Here is a 19,730-nt window from a genome sequence, read left to right on the forward strand (position 1 = left end):
GGAACTCACATTAATCAGGTGAAAGCATTTTTGTTTCTCCTTCATTGCAAGTCAATCTTGATAAAAGCATCTGCTAAATGGAATGTGATTGAGTTCATTCCGGTGCATTCACATTCAGTTTACAAATATGAGCTTGCAGGTCAAGCCATCTGTCCCAGTGTAGCTGCTTTGTTCCATGGGTTACGTCCCTCCATCCATCAAAGCATTTTCTAAACCGCTTATTCCTGATCAATGTTGCAGGGTTGGGGGGGGTTGGAGTCCGTCCTAGTGTGCAATGGGCAACAGGCAGGAATACACCCTGGACAGGCCGCCAATATATCGCAGGGCACACACGCCATTCACTCACACATTCATACCCACTGGCAATGTAGAGTCTCCAATTGGCATGGCAAGTGTTTGGGCAGTTGGAAGAAACCTGGAAGGAAGTCCATGTGGACACGGGGAGAACATGCAGACTCCACACAGAAAAGCCTTCGGCTGGGATTTGAACTCGGTACCCTTTCACCGAGAGGCGACCTGTTACCCTCTTGCTGTGAGGCAACAGTGCCATCCGCTGCACCACCATGCCACTGAGGGGCTTCTTTGTTATGCTAAAGAGGCTGCTCTGTACTTTTTACTTAAAAAATAATGGAACATCTGTTGTAAAGAGGACATGACGATCTGATCTGTTGTGCAGTCGCTGTCCAGCTCCACCGTACATGCCCTGCCTCGCTCGCAGCTTGGAGTTTCGGCTTTGTAGCCTGAGTCATTCCTGATTGTTCCGCGAGAGTCACATGGTTTTGTTCAGGTTACAGAAAGCTCCTCCCTGCGGAATTCTTTCTTTCAGCTGATACCGTCAGCTGGTCAGGTGGAGCTTCTCAAGCAGGTCACGATAGCGCGGTGTGGATGTTAGGGGTGTGTGTGTGTGTGTGTGTGTGTGTGTGTGTGTGTGTAAGACCAGGCAGTCTTTATCAGGTGTTTGTGGTATGCGTGTCAGAGAAAGAAGAATAAGAGAGAGGGAGAGACAGGGTTGTGTGGCGGGGGGGGATGAAAAGAGAGGGGAGGTCAACCACACCCCCTGGTCACACAATTCTTTTCGTAAAGAGGCCCCACCCGGAGGTCACAGGCTCTCACTCCTCCTGTGCCCCCCGTCCGGCTTCACCACGGGGACCTAAGAAAAGCGGGCGTGGATGGGAACGCAACACTGGGGCCAGAACGGGGCGGGCGGGAGGGGGGGAGGCGTGGCTACAGCGCCAGTCAGGTTTGTGAGGTTTTCTGCTGCGAAACCTTCACTTCCAGGAAAAGGAGAGGTGATGAGAACGGAGGAGTGCGGCTTTAGAGACGAGGGGGGGGGGTGGGGGGTGGGGGGAAGGAACATCACAACAGCGCACGGTCGGGTACAGTCGGCGCTGGGGCCGGGATGGGAAGCATAGCCCAAATAACCAGTTTAAAAAAAAAAAAAAGAACTGAACAGACAGGGCAGCTTTGACTATCTGCTGAGAATACAACCCGCCTTGCCCGCCGTGCGATGAGCTGCAGACGCCGACCGCGTAGCCCGCGGAATGCGAAGCAAACCTTGAAAAGTTCCCCTTGAGAGGAAAAATAAATACGGATGTTCCGTAAGCATTGGCTCCAATGAGAGAGTGATGAGTTGTGAACCAGACGTGACTCCCCTGCCCTATAAGATAAAGGGGCTTGCATTGCGAGATGGATTCCATTTCAGTGCATGGTGCTTGTTCCTCACTATGGTATCATAGCAAGTTGGGTTTTAAAGTGTTCAACTCTCGCATTTCCTTTCTTTCTTTCTTTCTAACAATGCAATCTGCATTAGTTTTGGCAACTGCCAAGATCATTTCGCCAAAGAAACTTGTAAATGGTTGAGAACTGAGCTTTTTTTTTTTAGTTTCAGTGACTTTCGCAATTGATTATGAACAAAAGCAATGCTCAGATGTGGATGAACTAATTCATCAAAAATTCAGTCTCTAGGCTGTGGGAAAACTGGAGGGTTCGGTGTTACCCAGAGCAGCTGACATACATTAGGAAACGTGTAATTTGCTCTGTCTGTTTTTTTCACTTCTTCTTCGGACACTTCTCTTATCATGAAGATGCACCAATGCTGTTATGCTGCTTGAAAGCTGATTGATATTGGAAATGGGGTTTGGATTGAAAATGAACTTGTATTTCATATTGGCGGCGTACCAGTATTAGCATTATTTTGCTCTTCATCATTCAGCAAAATATAGTCGATCTCGCAAGGACGATCCCAGATTTTACAGTGGGATCCTAGTGTGACCATGGTGATCCTTTTTATAAAAACAAATTTTTGATAAAGCATTATGAACCACAGAGAGTCCTTCTTATCAGTTACTACTGAACTTTGTGTCTCATTCGTGGTTTGGTGAATTGTGAAGGGAAAATAGCTGAGACTGGTATTTTTCAACCACAGAATGACTAGCACGCGACACGCAGAGGCGCCTAACATGGACCTCCCATCCAAACATTAAATGCAGCAAAATCAATTTTAAAAACACAAGCAATTCTTATAAGTGTGTTATCGCTTTTTGTAACCCCTTAAAACTGCAGAGGTATTTGGGAGATGTGGCCTGGATCAACAGAAGCATTCTCTCGGCTGCCCTTCTTCGGACTTAATTTTATTACCTCAAGAAACCTCGCAGGGGTCCCCGGGTCAATGGGCACGGGCCGTGACCCTGGCTGATGAGAAACAGAGCCCAGCGAGCGGAGTGTGGCATTAAACGGCGCCCCCGTTAATGTTTCACCCCGTCCCGTTTCTCAGCCGGGACTTGGGAGACGGGAGGAATTCATCTGTCCCCGTCACTCTCGGTGGAAATAAAAAAAGGGACGAATGCGAGAAGCCGATTGCACCTGGCTGAGTGAAGCCCGCAGTAGTGGCTCATTATGTTTGCTGGGAGGCGGTGGCGGTGGCGGTGGTGGTGGCGGATCATCATTGCGTGTTGTCCTTTGGGACGCACAGTTCATTTAACTCTCCTTCTGCTGTGTTTTCATATCTTTGTACACCCGGCGTTCTGTCGCTTTTAACCGCCGCCAGCTAGCCGCCGCGACGGCGTGAATGAAAGTTCCTCTCTCTCCGCACCCCGTCGCCCTGGGCTCACCGTTCGCGGCTGTGAATGGGCAGTGTGACGATGACCCCGCGCCAGAGGTTCACAAAGTATGGGTCGGCCCCCGCTGGAGCATCAAAGGGAGGGTTTTCAGTTCAGCCAAAAAATGAAAACAGAAAAATAATAATAATAATAATAATAATAATAATAATAATGACTGCGTGTGTGAACTGTCCGTTTATGTTAATTCCAGTCAGATAAAATGCGCCTGTCACACGCAAACTACACTAGTTACAGCGTGCGATGCGTTATTTTGACACATGTTGTTAATATTTCAACTTCAGGCCACATTTTAATAGGGAGCTGTTTTAGAGAAAATGGTTGGTCACGAGCTCAGGAAGGAGGAGAGGCCCACAGGCTGCCATCGGGCCCTCCTCTGCTTTTTCGCAATACTGGTCTGAGGCAGTGTCTGGTTGCTATGGTTGTGAACCCGCATGCTAAATGTCTCACTCACATTCACTGGAACAGTGACTGAGCCTGCTGATCTCTGATCCCATGCCTGTAGCGTTACTGTCTTCCCTGTTCTGGCGCTTGCAGCTGTCCTGGTTACTGGCACTTGGTGTTCTTTACCACGACTGCCCTCTACATTCTGACCTATGTTTAAATTAATAAATGTATGCAGCAAAATGTCCGGTGTTAATTCAACTCTGACAGAGTTTAGATAAGACCACTCCAGCCATACTGGACTCATGCAAACTATTTAAGAGTTGAGTTAGCACTGAACATTTTACTGTGTAAGTGTAGGCTAATACCTTTGCTTGCATCATGAGGTGGGACCACCACACTGAGCCACATGGAAGAATCCCTGATACGTGCTATTCTCTCAACGTTGCCACAACGTTGTGACAACGTGTCCTTTTGTGAGCATGCTGTGTCAGCGAGGCTGTTTTGACCTTGCAGAAAACCCTAGGGTAGTTCCACTACTGCACATCAGTTCGTATTTTTTACATTTTAATCTTAATTCTTTATTAACACATCCATTTAAGGCAAACATTAGCACAAACTTGTAGAGTTTGGGGTTTTGTAGAACCCTTTTGTAACCTGATTTTATTGTATGCTCCTTATTGCAAACTGCCTTCTCTCTAGTAATCCCATTTTAATGTAACTGACGTTGGTCTGCGTGGGTTTGGTTGTTTTGTTAACTGTGGTTGCTGTGCATTCAGAAGTGCTTGCTTCTTTTTTGCTGGATGAAAGGTGCTGATAGCTGGTTGTTTTAAGATGGGACATGTGACACCCTGAGACTCAGCAACATGTCAGCTGCTGCCTGGATTCGGTTATGCGGTTGATTATTCATAAAACTGCAATGAGGAAGCACTTTGGTTCTGTCCAATCAGACTGATTGTGGATATTTCACAATCATTTTTTCAAAGCACCTGATGCTGTTGAAATCATTTTTTACTTCCACTGCATGAAGTAAATTGATACATTTAAATATTGTACCCCTTGCATTTTGCTCTTTGTACTTTTTTGAGGCCCCCAGTATTTTGTTCTAAAAAGCATTGTTTTGTTTTTATCTTCCCACAAACACACAGAAATTGATGACATAATAATTCCGAAACATTTGAAATAATGCGACGAAACCCACATGAGAGTATACATGAATTCTTCAAACATAAAGTATTTCAGTTTATTCTCACATCTTCTACAGTGAGCCCCGTGTTTTGCTGCTTCAATAGACCCATGACATTCATGGACAAGTTCAAAAGTATATTTAAGAAGTAGTAGATGCACTCCTCGAGAGAGCAAGAGGTTTGACTCTGTCTGTCAACACATATGTAGTGTAGTATAATATCCAAGGGGCCTGTTCTAGATTGTAGCTGCTTGGAGTGATGATGCTTTATTTAGCAAATGTGGAGCAGAAGTGACACCAGGTGAAAACTTTGGGGTTGGCTAGTGTCGCTCTGGTGACCATAACTCTGTGAGCGTCAATACGAAGCTTTTTAGTTATTCTCTATCACAGCCAGGGCCCAGAGGATTATTTTGGTGGTTTTCGGTGAAGGCACGCTGCGTGAGTTTCTACACAAACTTGTCTTCACCTCTCTGTGTTCGCAGGTGTGGCAGGGGTACAGTGAGTTGGTTAGGTGGAAAAAATTGATTTCGCGGGTGATGTCATCAAAGATGTCACTCAACAGAGATTAAAAATGAAATACTTGTACGGTTAGAGCAGACTTCAGACTTCATGAGCTGCTTCTTCGGAAATCTCCCCCTGTATTACATATATATTTAATGTGGATTCTGTAAGTATTTGGAGACTGACACAACGTCTGTTGTTTAACAATGAGGGTAAATTGCAGACTGTCAGCTTTAATTTGTTGTCATTTACATCCAAATCACGTGAACCATGTAGGAATTGCAGCCATTTTTATATACAAAAATTTTCATTTTTCATTTAATTAAAATTTTCACTTAAATTATCATTGAACTGGAGCATTGATTTAAGCAGAAGATCGGCTCACCCAGTGCCCATCAGTTGCTAATCAAAAAGAAACAGTTTGTCTCTGTTCTACAGGATAAGCTCAAGTAAATGCTAGCTGTATGTTTTCCCATCACTAATGTACTGAAATTGACTTGGGGGCTGAGTAACTGGAATTATAGCTTTTGAGATTTGCAGTCGTCTCCTTGTTGTGTGTTTACTCCAGGGTATTCCTCAGTTTTTTTTTTTCCTTTTTGAGTCTTGTTCAGACCGATCAATTTGGCATTTTTTCAACCTGAGTCTGAAGTCTTTTGTCAAGTCATACGCAATGCTCTTTCATCCTGCATATCTGTCAGAATAAAAAAGAATACCTCGATTCTTACTGTTTTTGGTGGTCACCAGCGCCTTTGTTGTCAATGAACAACTTCAGCAACCCCCCCATACCACCCCCTCCCGCCCCCCATTCACACACACACACACACACACACACACACACCGCTGTATCCATCACCCAACTTAAACCCAGGAACTTTGCTCTTTCTTTCCCTATCAGAGGGGGAGGAGGAATGAGAGAATAAGAGGTGGGGGGGGGGGCTTACCTTCAGGAACTTGCCCCACCTCCTTCGGCACTGTGTAAACACGCCTTTACCTTCGGCTCATTCTGAAGTCAGTGGCTTGGCGACGCCGTCGGAGCCACACACACACGCGCACACACAGGCGGAGAGCACCTTAGAGAGAGACCTGAGACCTGAGACCGAGGTCCAGTGTGTCCCGACCCACCTTGCGCTTCGTGCCTCTCCCCCCAGCTCCACCTGTGGTCCCAGGAGCCAGGTAGGGCCACCAGACGCTTATTTGGGGGGGAGGGGGGGGACTCCGTTCCCTCCATGCATCTTCTGCACTGTGTGGGGGGGGGGGTGTGTGGACATTGGCTGGTGTGAGCCCAAGCCAGCGTTCGGTCTAAGTTTGCCTAATGAAGTGGGGAGGGGGACGACGTACTGGTGCCAGGCTGGTGGACGGGCCTCAGTGTTTTGGGGAGGCGCGGTGGGGATTCGTCCCGGTCTGGCGACGTCCGGTGCCCCGGTGTTGATGACGCCAGGGCCCTTCTGTATTTGTTCAAAGGGAAAGGTACAAGGGTGCGCGATCGCTCTGGCAGTCATCGCTCTCAACACGGTCAAAATGGCCGCCTCTGGACCTCGGTCAACCTGTAGGCACCGGGTCAAAAAAAAAAAAAAAGAAGAAGGAAATAACTGAAAAAATGAGGGAGATATTTCAGGGAAAAGGAAGTGTGGTTCTGTGTGTGACACCAGTGGGTGTGGATGGAAGGCCCATGATGGATATCCTGTCCTCTGCAGCTGTGTGGTGTTCAAGCTGGAGGCATACTTGTGCAATTTGGGGAACTGGCATTAATGTAGGGTAACCGGCAGGGCAGCTTGGTTGTAATTTATCAGAGATGTGTTCCAAATGTTTTGGGTTTTTGTTTGTTGTTGTGGTTTTGTTTTTGCATAGGGACAGATACCATTACACTGTGCAGCTTGTCCTGTGGTGTTAATTCTTTAACTGGGTTATCTATTCATATGCATGCGTAATGCTACATGTCAGCCACTTTTGTTTGCCAGTTCAACTGTGTCTGTAATGGGAATTACATTACTGTTAATTATAGTGAATGGCAGCAAGCAAGTTCTCATGTAAAAAAAAGTGGCTGTCCTATGGTTCATTTTTCCAGTATATTTCTGATTGGAAATTTGTGTTCTGTGAACTTCCAGACTCCAGTTTTAGTTTTAGTTGTTGTGGACTGCAGGTTTGTTTAAATAGAATGGCTCATTGAAATCTGAGTCATACTCTTATTTTCCGTTTCCTCATTCTTTTCCTATTCTGAAACGACAGCCGGGGACGGTTTTGTTGCTGCATTGACAGATAGGCAGGACATCTTTGTCCGGTGCCGCCAATTCAAGATGGGGCTGCTGCAGTTGATGTAATATTGGCTGTAATATTTTTTTTTTGCATGTCTGTGTGGGTGGGCGTCGGTGTCGAGCCCCACGGACGGGTCCGCGGGGTGGTGTCGGGTTGGGCAGCCGAGCCACTATGTCTGCTGTTCGGTGTGTGTTTGTTGTCAGGGTGGGACCCGGGCTCTGTTTGTGTTGCGTAAAACATTGACTGAGAAAACGGCGACACGTGTTAAAGGACATTAAACATGAGTCACTTCTGCCCGCACCTCAGTGAAAGTAAAGGCTTGAAATGGACACTTCGCTAAATTAACTTAAATCTTCACAATTTCATGCGTAATGCACTTTAATTGTGATGTCACAGAAACTATGTGTTCCAGTCTAATGTGGGCTGCTCTTGATTGGTCAGGTCAGTGGAGGAGGGGTTCTCTAACCCAGCATGCAAGGTCAGGGAGGTTACGTGATCTTACACTGAGTATTAGATAAGAATGCATAAAATCACAGAAGGCCTACAGGGATAACTATACTCATCGGTATAAAGTTAAGTTGAAATGCTTCACCCCCATAATATCCTATGCTTTATGGACATCCTAATGGAGGGTAATGATACATTACAATTTAATTCATCCAGTGCTCTGTTTCCGTGGTTAAATATCAATAATGCACCAACAGAGATGAAATACTTCTGCTCAAAGTTACTTCCTGCTGAGGTTCAATCCCAGTCTTCAGACCGGAGGTGCTACGGATTTAAACACGACTCCGTTGCAGTGTGAACCGCAAAAACGGCAAACGGTAAAAAAAACAGTTGGGGATGGCGGGGGTTGGGCCCCGTGTGTGTTTGCGTGCGGCTGAGCTGTCGCTGGCAGCCTCACGCCCCTCGAGACCATTGTATGCGCGGGGAGGAGTGTTTGGTCAGCGCCTCCCTCCGTCACACACAGGCGCAGCCGAAATCTTTATCGGGCCCGGCGGCGTCGAGCGCAGAGCTGAATAAAACAACATCGCCTCTGTTTTAGCGCTGAGGGAATTAGCTGACTGTCCCCCAGTTCCTCCCACTGTTGGTTTTCATCGTTGCATGGCACTGTTTAAATAATTTCCCCATTACCTTCATTTCCTAATGATCACTGATTGGTATGAATTCTGTGCAGTTGGGCCGTCAACCTCCAAAAAAACTGTTCCCCAAACCTAAAAAAAAATCTATCACTGTTGCGTTTTTCTTCATAGACTTCCTCACAAATTATTCAAATCTTTAACAGTTGGGGTGAAAGTCTGCAAATTGTTCTCCAGATCTAGACACGGCGTTCATGGAAACTCAATTCTGGACTGAATTATTATTTGTTTGTGTTTGCTTCTTCTACTTTTATTATTAAAAAACATCTATAATCACAGAAATCCAACTACAAGTCCTACCAGAGCTCGAGCCTTTTTTCTTGGCTATTCTTTTAAGTTTTAACTTTCAGCTGGTTATTTTTTTATCTTCTTGTAACACACCCTCGGATGTTTGCTTATAAAGGCTGTATAAGGACCATTTTCTGTAGTGTTGCCTTGTGTTGTGTTGTGTTGTAGCACATCTGTTTCGTTCTGTGATAGTTGCATCTGTACGGACATTTCAGTCATTCAGAAACTAGTCATGTGATGGCCATTGCCTTTTTCTTGTTTTTTTTTTTTACTGATTGTTTTGAAGAAAACAACCCTAGGTGTCATCTAAGGAGATAAATAATGGGTGATCACATGATCCCGTGAGTGACAGGTGACTGCATCGATGCTCCATTGCTTAAAGTGAACACAAGCATCCTTAGTCCAGTAAATGTGATTCAGAGAGCCTCTCTGGGTTGAAACTCTCTGTAACGTTAAAGCAAAGTCATGCTAAATCATATAATTTCCAACAAATTATTTTGACATTGTCAGATATTTTTCCCATCTGAATCCATTGCATAGCTTCTTTATTCGTGCATTTCAAAAAGAGGGGGAAAAACATTTTGTGACTTCCATTCAGTGCACATATAAGGTCACAGAATGGAAATACGCTGCTTCTGATAAGAGCATAATGTAAAACTGACTTGTCAAGTGACTTGAAAAACTGACTTGAAAAATCAAAAATCAAGTTCTGTTCTCCAGGGTAAGCATTATGTTTCTAGAACATTCTAAAAACGGATTTCAAATGGTCACATCATCCAGAGATGACTCGAGGGCAGGTCACGTCCAGGCTCAAAACAGAAATGAAACCGAGCACATCGGGAAATGAAACTGCCGCGAGGGAAGCTAGCAGATTAGCATGTAGCCGTCGGCTCTCAGTGGCCGAAACGGTTTTTTTTTTTTTGTTTTGTTTTTTTACAATGTCACGGTGAACCCGCTGGCCGTCTCGGACACCTGAACGACACCCTGCTCTCTGTCCCGATATAAATCTTCCTTTGATTTGTCCGGTGTGAAAAAAAAAATGAAAAAAAGAAGCTGTGTCATCGTGACCCTCCGCCCGCTTTGGAGCGCTTGCCGCGGCGTTCTCTGAATAAAGCGCTGACTCACTCCAGGGTTGGCGCACGTGAGACCGCTCAGCCTACCTGTCGTTCCGGAGCCGCTGGATTGCGCCACGCGCTTGGGGGCGAAGGGCAGGTTTCCCAACTTTCTGCCACGGACGTGTGGCGACTGCGGTGCCCCGAGGTGCACGCTGGCACCGATGCCAACGTGCCAACATGCCAACAAAAAAAAAACTAAAAACTGACCTACAGTATTACCAGATTGCACATTCAAAGATGCAGGGGGGGGACCTCTGATCGAATTAATAAGGGGTTTGTAATGAACATCATTGAACACAGTTAGCAATGGCACCATATGGGGCAGCAGACTCTTTCCAATCATGTGGATGCCTGTTCAACATTCAAACCTTTAGTTAGAGCCCAGAGACATCTCCCTTCCAACCAAGCGTGAAGCATGAGCGGGGACTGGCGAGCTCACCTGAAGGGGGCGCCTACTCGAATCTGGGCTTGAAGAGGTCCCCCATCACAAACAACAAATAAAGCCATAACAGGAGATGAACTGGCAACACCCCCACTGAGCTGAGGCAAAGAGCAACGGCCTACAGATCAGATAAGCGGCAGTGGGGCAGGTGCGTGCTATGCCTAACCTGTCCATGAAACTAGTCAAACAGGATCAGGGTATGATTTTACCCTTCACTGCTTGAACCTTTTTGTAACGCATTTATACAACCGGATTCCTGCTGGAACAACTGAGGTAACGCTTGCTGAAGGTTGCTATGGCACCAGTGCTAAAATATATTTTAACATGTAATCCTCTGGGCTCAGGGTAAAGCTTTCCAAATATCTCTGCGAACACAGTTTGACCTTTGCCACGTCCACCTATTGTTGCCTTACCACAGTCACTTATTACATTTATTATTTATATCTGGAAAAGCCCGCAGGTTTGGGTCTGCTCAGGTTCAAATATTAACTGGTTCGGCCAAAGCCCTCATACCGACGACCTTTGACCTGGGCTCTTTTAACGCGGTCAGTGAATCTTCCTGCCCCTTCCAGGCAATTCCTCGACTCAGCCCGTCAGCGAGAGTTAATCTTTGACCTCTGATACTGATTATATTGGCTAAACAGGAAGAATCACTGGAAAATTCCATCGCTGACCATTCAGCTTTTTGTGTACGTGCTGCAGTCATCGTTGGTATCCTGTAAGCTTCATTCAGCTTGTAGTAGTAGTAGTATACTGATTTACCCTGCAAAACTTCACAATGTGACTTAACTTATTCCAATGCTCATTGTCGTGCAATAACGAACTTGTAGTCCATTGAGATACTGTGTACAGTATGTATACACTGTGTGCTTTAGTACAGTGTTATATTCACTCTGCACAGAACTGCCATGCGGTTGCAATTCTCTGATGTGCCTCTACTACAGACACTGATTCTAATAGCAGACATGCCAGAAAACACATTGGCTCTCCTGTCAGAGCCACATAATAATGAGCTGATTGTAATAAAGATGATCACCGCTGGACACAGGCAGACATGCAAAACACACAAAAAAACACTAAACGTCCAATCCGATTTTAAAGAGCCATTTACCAGATTCTCCAAAACTGACATGGATCACTGTAATCCAGCCACCAGTAAAAATGCTCATGTAACTGATTCATATAAAATGTGGAAACATCATTCCTCAGGAACTTTTCCACATAATCTTACATCATGAGTCCAGTTTGTATGTGACTTCTAGTTCATTTGTGTTAATTCTGTCTGGGAGGCGGTGAGATAATTAGCATAATTATCTGGGCTTGTTGAGGACCAAGATTGGCGATCTCAGGCTATTATTTAAGTTGTGATATCTAACAGGCTTTCAAGGTTATTCTACAACAGAACAGAATCCATGGGAAAGGGAGTGGTTGGATTATTGTATCTACTGTTGAGCAGAACACAGGAAAAGTGTTTGATGTAATGCACCAAACATTTCCAAATATGCCTTTGACTGGTCTGTACCTGGTAAGAATACCGAACCCTGCTGGCTCAGGATATTAATGTGATGTTGGGATGAGGCTGGACTCTAATGTTGGCTAGACATCGAATTTTAGCTGGAAATTAAAGTAAAAACCTTTTAAAATAACAGTAGTCTTCAATAACAGTATTTCCTCAAATCTTTCATACTTGTAATATTAACAAATATACTGGTACATTAAAGTCTTAATAGATAGAGGCTCCATTTTGAACATTTATTTTATTTAAGTAATCCATTTAAAGCTCCAAACACGCCATTATTTATGTTAAGTTATCATTTTCATGAAAGCTACCGGTAATTTTCTATCTCGGTCAACCCCAGATGAACTGGGAGACCATTACTGTAACTGTGTGGGTCACGCATTGATTGAGGAGCTGGAGTGAAGTGGGTTGGAGCTGGAAAGTCGGTTAGAGGGGGAGTACTTGTGCTGTATTCCCCTGTTGGCTGGGAGCCTGTGGGGGAGGTGGGGGAGGGAAGGGAGGGGAGGGGAGGACCGGGTCACTTCAGAGCTCGGTTTCAACCCAGCCGTTTCCTGTCAATGCAACCCTTTTTCGAGGAAAAGAAATTCCTGTCTTTTGGACAGGCAATTTTTGTTTTACTCATTGTGTGCGTGTGTGTGTGTGCGTGTGTGTGTGTGTGTGTGTGCGCGTGTGTGTGTGTGTGTGTGCGTGTGTGTGCGTGTGTGTGTGCGTGTGTGTGTGTGTGTGTGTGTGCGAGCGCGTGCATGCGTGTCTGTGTGTTTTTATAAAAAATGGCCCCAGGCTTTAACAATACTACAATACCCCCTATTCAAACATGATACCTGAGTCTGTGTACTCAACCAAACAGAACAAAAATTGAATGTGGATCGCTCAGATGAGAGTAAGGGTTAACATCCTGGATGTGCTCACCCCCATTTTCCCCTCGTCCTCTTAGCACATCACCCCCCCCCCCCCCCAGGCACAGAGGACTCTTATTGGTCGATGAGTGTTCTTAGCCTCCTTCATGTGCCATGAATCCCCCAGCCTAGTCCTGGTCTTGTTTTCGGAAGTTAAGTGCCGTTGTCATGTGCATGCGCTGCTCTGTTGATGCACATCACCAACGACACGGCGTTTCCGTGCTATTCATGCTTTGGGTTCTGTCAGTGTGGCTATATAAGTTTCGGTCTGATAAGACACACCGAAACAGCATGATTGACTGATCTTATTTCATACACACACACACACACACACACTTACTGCAGTGTGTGTGTGTGTGTGTGAGAGAGAGAGAGAGAGAGAGAGAGAGAGAGAGACAGAGAGAGAGAGATCTGTCTTGGAGTTCATTGCGAGATGGCACAAGTGAGACCCAGCAATGTCCTTCCTTAAAGAGTTCCTGTCTCTGTTTGAGGAGTTCAGGTTCTTGCTTCAAGGATTTTGGTGCTGGCCACTGTATTGCTGTGCTCGTGAAAATTCAAGAACCAGAAGTAATGGAATGCATTTTAAATCTTGAATGACTGGCAGTTACAGCAAATTAAAGACAGGTTTCCGCAGTGACTTGAGAGAAGAATATGACCCAAACATACAATGGCTTCAACTGTTTTCCTTCAGCAACCACAGGTTTCAATGTAAAGGTCCTTCATTGTTTAAGCATTGATAAACTTTTTAAACACTAGCACAGGTTGGCACTGACCAAATAGAACGGTGTCCTTATCAGATATGAGCAATTGGACTCAACTCATACACACCAATATATACACACCTATACACATGCTCAGGCACACACACACACACACTTGAAAGTCCACATCCACAAACGCACACACACAGGCACATCCACATATGCACGCATGCACACACACACACACACGCACACACACACACACACACACACACAGTCGCTTGCATGTCGCTTGCACGTATCGCACATACTGCTTGCTGTTATGGGTACGTTGCATGTGCTTGCACACAGACATCAGCGTGTCAAATAAAATTGCCCCACAATCAAGCACACCCGGTTTTACCCCCTCGCAGCGGAGAGCAGCAGTTGCTGAGGTTTTCACTTCATGTTCTGAACTAGTCGCACTTCTCTCTGGGCCTCCCCAGCGTGGTGGACTCCAAGCAGGCCTTCCCAGTTTCACTTCTGCAAAGACTTTTTCATAACTTTATTCTTCTCAATGGCTCGGGCTGAACAACTGCACCTCAGATTAACTCGTATTCTCTAAGATTTTTATATTTTCTCGCTGAGAATACTCACATTCATTTGCTATATTCATTATTCTTGTTACACAGTAATGTACTCATTAAATGGCACCCTGACCTGTGAAAAATCTGTAGATTTATATCAATAAACCTCCTAGTGAGTATTTCCTGTGTAAGTCTTTTTCAGTTTTCTTTTTCAGTTACCATATTGTGCACAGACACATTAGAACAGGGCTGCCCAACCCTGTTCCTCGAGATTTACCGACCCTTAGGTTTTTACTCCAGCCCTAACAATGCACATCTCATTCAACAGCCAGAGATCCCATTGAGCTGCTAATCAGTAGAATGAGGTGTGCCAAATGAGGGTTGAAATGAAAACCTGCAAGATGGTGGATCTCCAGGAACAGGGCTGGGCGGCCCTGCATTAGTGATACCAAGAATATACTATCTCAGGGCCCACGCAAAACCGGTTTGGGAATTATTCGTACTGTCAAACCACGCCTTTTACAGGTCTGTGAAGACAAAAATTCAGATGGCTGTGAATGCAGTTCATTCTTGTTCTCGTAAACTCGCACTTCCTGAACGCTACAGACTGTAACACGCACTAGTGTTTTTTTTTTTTTTTTTTTGCGTTTGTGTGTAGTGGCACACAAAGCTATTTAGCAACTAGCCTTTAATTGATTGTCAGCTACATTTCTAACCACGGTCTATGAGTTCTGTGGAGTCATTAGTCACACCTGCAACACTTTTGAACGATGAGGAAACACTGGTCTTCCAAGCACGGGCTCTGACAGAAACATTTCATGCAACAGGAAAGGATGTTCCTTGAAACTGCATCAAGGGTGCATCTCAGACAATCGCAGCCTTCTTCAGCAATGCTGAAGCACCAGAATCCCCTGAATACTTTATAACAATATTTTGTAACATTAAATCATGTTCTTAAGTATGCAAAATGTCAATGAAGTAAATGATAATAATGCTTCCTCAAAATAATCTGAATGGTACATTGGCCCAATTTGAGGCATCTAACATTTGATGAATACGTGAATAAATATTAAAGAACAATATCCTGCCCCTGCTGGTAAAAATGCAGAAGTGACAGCGAAAGGGCTCTGGTGGATCTGTGATTGTGTTGGACACTTTTATCTGACAGGGCTCAGGTGTACTGATTTTTCATTCAGCAAACCTGAACCCAGTAAGGTGTATATGCTGTACAGAGCATTCTGGAACAGCGCCTGAGACGCTGTTTTCCATTTCCGTCAACAGAATTTGATTTAAGTGCTGATTGATTTTTATTTATTTTAAATTTATTTGTAGAATTGTGGCGTCATATTTCTCCTGTAGATTCCTGGATACTGATAGACTCCACGCCAGAGCACATACAGGCCGTACTGGCCACACGTGCTAGCTTCACACCCTATCAAGTGACTTTACCCTGGCGTTTCCAGGTCCGCGATATGTACCTACATTTCTGTCATGTGAATGTGAGTTAGAAAGAAAATGGTTAGCCAGCTAGTTATGATTAAACCTGTGCCTTTTGGGGGGGAAAAAAGGTTTAAAAAGTAAAAAATGTGGAAGAATTCATGCTCCCTTGAAGACGATAACTTATTACTTACCTTTAGACCCGCAGCTTATTTTGTCTCGTAGGACATGATCATGTGCTGGGGAAATTCTAATTTTTCATCACCTTGATGTGAAAAAGCTGATGAGTGAGATCAAGGGAAGAAGGAAGAGGTGAAATATAACAGAAGTGTGTCACAACAGGGTAACTATAGTAGGATAGTAGCTGTAGCAGAAAAAGATGCTCTTAAGAGCAGACACTGATGCTAAGCGCGATCACATTCCTTAAAGTGGCCATGGATTTCCACTGTGTGCAGAGGCATTGGCCGGCTTCGCTAATGTTTTTTTTCTCTTCTTGCTCTTCCCTTTTTCTTTCTCTGGCTCTCCGTCCTTCTCCCGAGTCAAGGTAACAGTGGGTTCTAGGTCATGTGCACCACACTGACAGATAACCGCTGGGTTTGAGCTCACAGAAACCTGGCTCTCCCACCCTGGTCATAATAGGCCTTGTGATTGGAATGTCCTTCTTCTTAAACTGCTTTCAACCACGGTTTAAGGCCACGCTTTAATTTAGCTTAGTAATTTACTCGAAAACATCTTGAAATAAGTACTGGAGTAGCCTACTGTTATCTCTGGCAATGAACAAGCCATAAATGCAGTTTAACATTTAAAATGAGTGTGAAATTCCTAGACTGGACGAATGTCAGAATGTGCTGCGCGTGAGATATTGCTCTCTGTGCTGAGCGATCAAATTCCAAATATCAACCGAGTGATAAAAAACGTCGCTGTTACTTTTCACCCAGATTTGGAATTATAGAGAAATGGCTCTAAGGGTACCAAGGCATGCAACGAGTGATACTGTCCAGAGAAAGTCCATCCATTCTTTTATTTCTTCTATAAGTAACTTTGCCTTAACTATAATTTCAGGATTAAAGCCTTGGCCTCGTCCAGATTTCTTTGTAGAAAGAAACTATGGAAACTATAGAAACTAAAATGAGGGAAATGAAAAGTTTTGAAACCAGACATAACCATAACCCACAGCTTTCGACTGGTCATTTTTCACTTTGAACTTTAAAAACATATATTTTTGACTTGTAAATTAGCCATTCACATGACCCCAGCTCCCCCCGTACAACCCCTCAGCCTTCCACATGACCTACAGCAGTAAACCTTGAGCTTATTTAAAAGGCATTTATAGGCCCTCTACATCCAATAAAAGGACCAAAGGTAGAAATGGTGACAACACTATAAGGCTATAAAAGGAACTGTCAGATAAAAGCATTATCCTCCCGAGTACCTGGCAGCAAAAAAAAGTTCAAGTATTTTTATTGTTTTGATAATATCTTGGATATGACAGAAACTTTGCAGTGAAAATATCTGCAAAAAATCTTTTAATTTCATTTTATCATTGAATAAAATCCCCTGTAGTGTAGATTTCATGATTGCGGAATGTATGGTTCTTGGGATTAAGACAAGAGACCCATGTCTACTACGGGGACAAAAATCTATTGTCGGGACTTGGGAGGTTAAAACAGGAGAAGGCAAGCTTGTTAAGTTTGTTTTTTTCTCTCTCTTTTTTTCTGGGCAGCAAGAATACATCCAAGTGCAGTCAGTTGAGGAGTGATAAAACATTATCTGGAGCAATCATTAATCCCCAACTGGAATTGCCTGGTGTGAATGATTGACAGAGAGTTTCAGTAACATCTAACTCGGGACGGATTAAGAGTTTGATGTCTTTCAGCATTTTACAGGCAGCCAGTCTTGCACTTTTATAGCAGGAGACTTTAGCCTGCCTTTTTCCCCCCCTGATTTTCTACGGTCTCAAATCAAAAATCCTGATTGTGTAAGTCTCAACTGGGGGTTGGGGGGCCTCACGGGGCAAAAGGACAACTGGCTTCGTGCGCATGCAGTTCTGACAGGTATTTGAGGAGGGAACGTGTTTGAGACGATATACATCACGACCCAAGCTCGTTCCTCTGCTGGGCTTCCAGATCTCTGCTCTCTCAGCGGGGGTCCATGGCACGTAGCACAGAATGTGCGCACAGGTGCAAACGCCTTCGACAGACACCTGTCTGCGTTCTTGACACTTAATTTGTCCCGTCTCGTTTTTCCTCAGGCCCCAGATGCGATTGGATGGTAGCAGCAGTATGACAGCAGAAGACCCCGCCTCTGCATCCGATATGAGTAACCCAAACCCCGCTGGATCCAAACCCGTCGGCTACGCCCACCACTCCCCCGAGGCCGTCCCGGAGGGCGTGGCCGGCGCCCCCAACGAGGGCGCCCTGGTGTCCCTGATGGAGCGCACGGGCTACGGCATGGTGCAGGAGAACGGCCAGCGAAAGTACGGCCCCCCGCCCGGGTGGGAGGGCCCCGCCCCGCAGCGGGGCTGCGAGATCTTCGTGGGGAAGATCCCGCGGGACGTCTACGAGGACGAGCTGGTGCCCATCTTCGAGACGGTGGGGCGCATCTACGAGATGCGCCTGATGATGGACTTCGACGGGAAGAACCGGGGCTACGCCTTCGTCATGTACACGCAGAAGCAGGAGGCCAAGCGCGCCGTGCGGGAGCTCAACAACTACGAGGTGCGCCCGGGCCGCCTCCTGGGCGTCTGCTGCTCCGTGGACAACTGCCGCCTCTTCATCGGGGGCATCCCGAAAACCAAGAAGCGCGAGGAGATCCTGGAGGAGGTCTCCAAGGTGACGGAGGGCGTGCTGGACGTCATCGTGTACGCCAGCGCCGCCGACAAGATGAAGAACCGCGGCTTCGCCTTCGTGGAGTACGAGAGCCACCGGGCGGCGGCCATGGCCCGGCGCAAGCTGATGCCAGGCCGGATCCAGCTGTGGGGCCACCAGATCGCCGTGGACTGGGCGGAGCCCGAGATCGACGTGGACGAGGACGTGATGGAGACGGTCAAGATCCTGTACGTCCGCAACCTGATGATGGAGACGTCGGAGGAGATGCTGCGGCAGATCTTCAGCCAGTTCAACCCGGGCTGCGTGGAGCGCGTCAAGAAGATCCGCGACTACGCCTTCGTGCACTTCGCCAGCCGCGAGGACGCCGTCGTCGCCATGGACAACCTCAACGGCACCGAGGTGGAGGGCTCCTGCGTGGAGGTCACCCTGGCCAAGCCCGTCGACAAGGAGCAGTACACCCGCTACCAGAAGGCCTCCAAGGGCGCCGCCACCACCGCTCCGGACACCTCCCAGCCCAGCTACGTTTACCAGTGCGACCCCTACACGCTAGCCTTCTACGGATACCCCTACAGCACGCTGATAGGACCCAACAGAGACTACTTCGTGAAAGGTTAGACTTCGCCTCGTCCTCTCCTTTCTCTGACTTTGCTGGTGTGGTGAGAGTCATGCCGATGCCTCGGTGTGAGTTGTGCCTCAGTGCTGAGCACGCAGGTCTCTTCTAAAATGGCTGCCAATCATTCTGATGATGTGGCCGTGTTCATTTGAATTGAATTTTTTAAAATCATACTAATTCCATCATCTGAATCGTGAAATCGATTAACAAAAAAAAGAGGATCTTGGTTGTCTTGATTATTGACTGGCCTGGTTTGACAGTGTTGATTCTCAATGTTCTGGGTGGCAGGGGGAAATCTTTAAAAATATATTTTTTTAAAATCTCTGGGTTTTTCCCTTTCCTCTTTAAAAGTCAGCTCATCAAGCCCCAATCAAAGTGCGTAAAAATCCCTTCTTAGGCAAATAATCCATACCACATATATTTTTTTCATTCTTTGCACAGAAAATGAAAGCAGCGCCTTGCAGTACGACCAGTCATGAATACTCTTTAAGTTTCTATCACATACTCATATACATCATACCTTTGGCCCAAGTGTTAAATCCAGGGATTGCAAAGCATGCAATGTCCCATTAGTGCATTATTCACCAGACAATACTTCCAGCAGTGCTTTTGTTTATCTGCTCACATGTACTTTATTTGGGTATGTATTTACCCTTATTGCAAACAGCATGATTAGCAGGCTTTACAATCAAGCCTCGGCTACCCTCTGACTCTCCCAAACACAAGCTCTTCATACACACACACAC

General features: G+C 45.7%; 1 protein-coding gene across 8 annotated transcripts in view; it reads left to right on the forward strand.

Moving 5' to 3' along the window:
* The window catches only part of LOC135254607 (RNA-binding protein 47-like), a 38,362-nt gene that overhangs the window by 12,030 nt on the left and 6,602 nt on the right, over positions 1-19,730 (forward strand). For 6 of the 8 annotated variants that reach the window (XM_064334912.1, XM_064334911.1, XM_064334919.1 and 3 more), the window contains one exon: positions 17,795-18,981. In XM_064334912.1, the coding sequence (XP_064190982.1) occupies positions 17,802-18,981 (1,180 nt within the window). In that variant the 5' untranslated portion in view covers positions 17,795-17,801. Of the gene's footprint in view, positions 1-6,183; positions 6,361-17,086; positions 17,522-17,794; positions 18,982-19,730 lie in introns of those variants that run through there. The other 2 variants (XM_064334915.1, XM_064334917.1) reach the window with 2 other exon arrangements.

The sequence above is a fragment of the Anguilla rostrata genome, chromosome 5, assembly GCF_018555375.3.
Source record: "Anguilla rostrata isolate EN2019 chromosome 5, ASM1855537v3, whole genome shotgun sequence".
Lineage (NCBI taxonomy): Eukaryota > Metazoa > Chordata > Actinopteri > Anguilliformes > Anguillidae > Anguilla > Anguilla rostrata.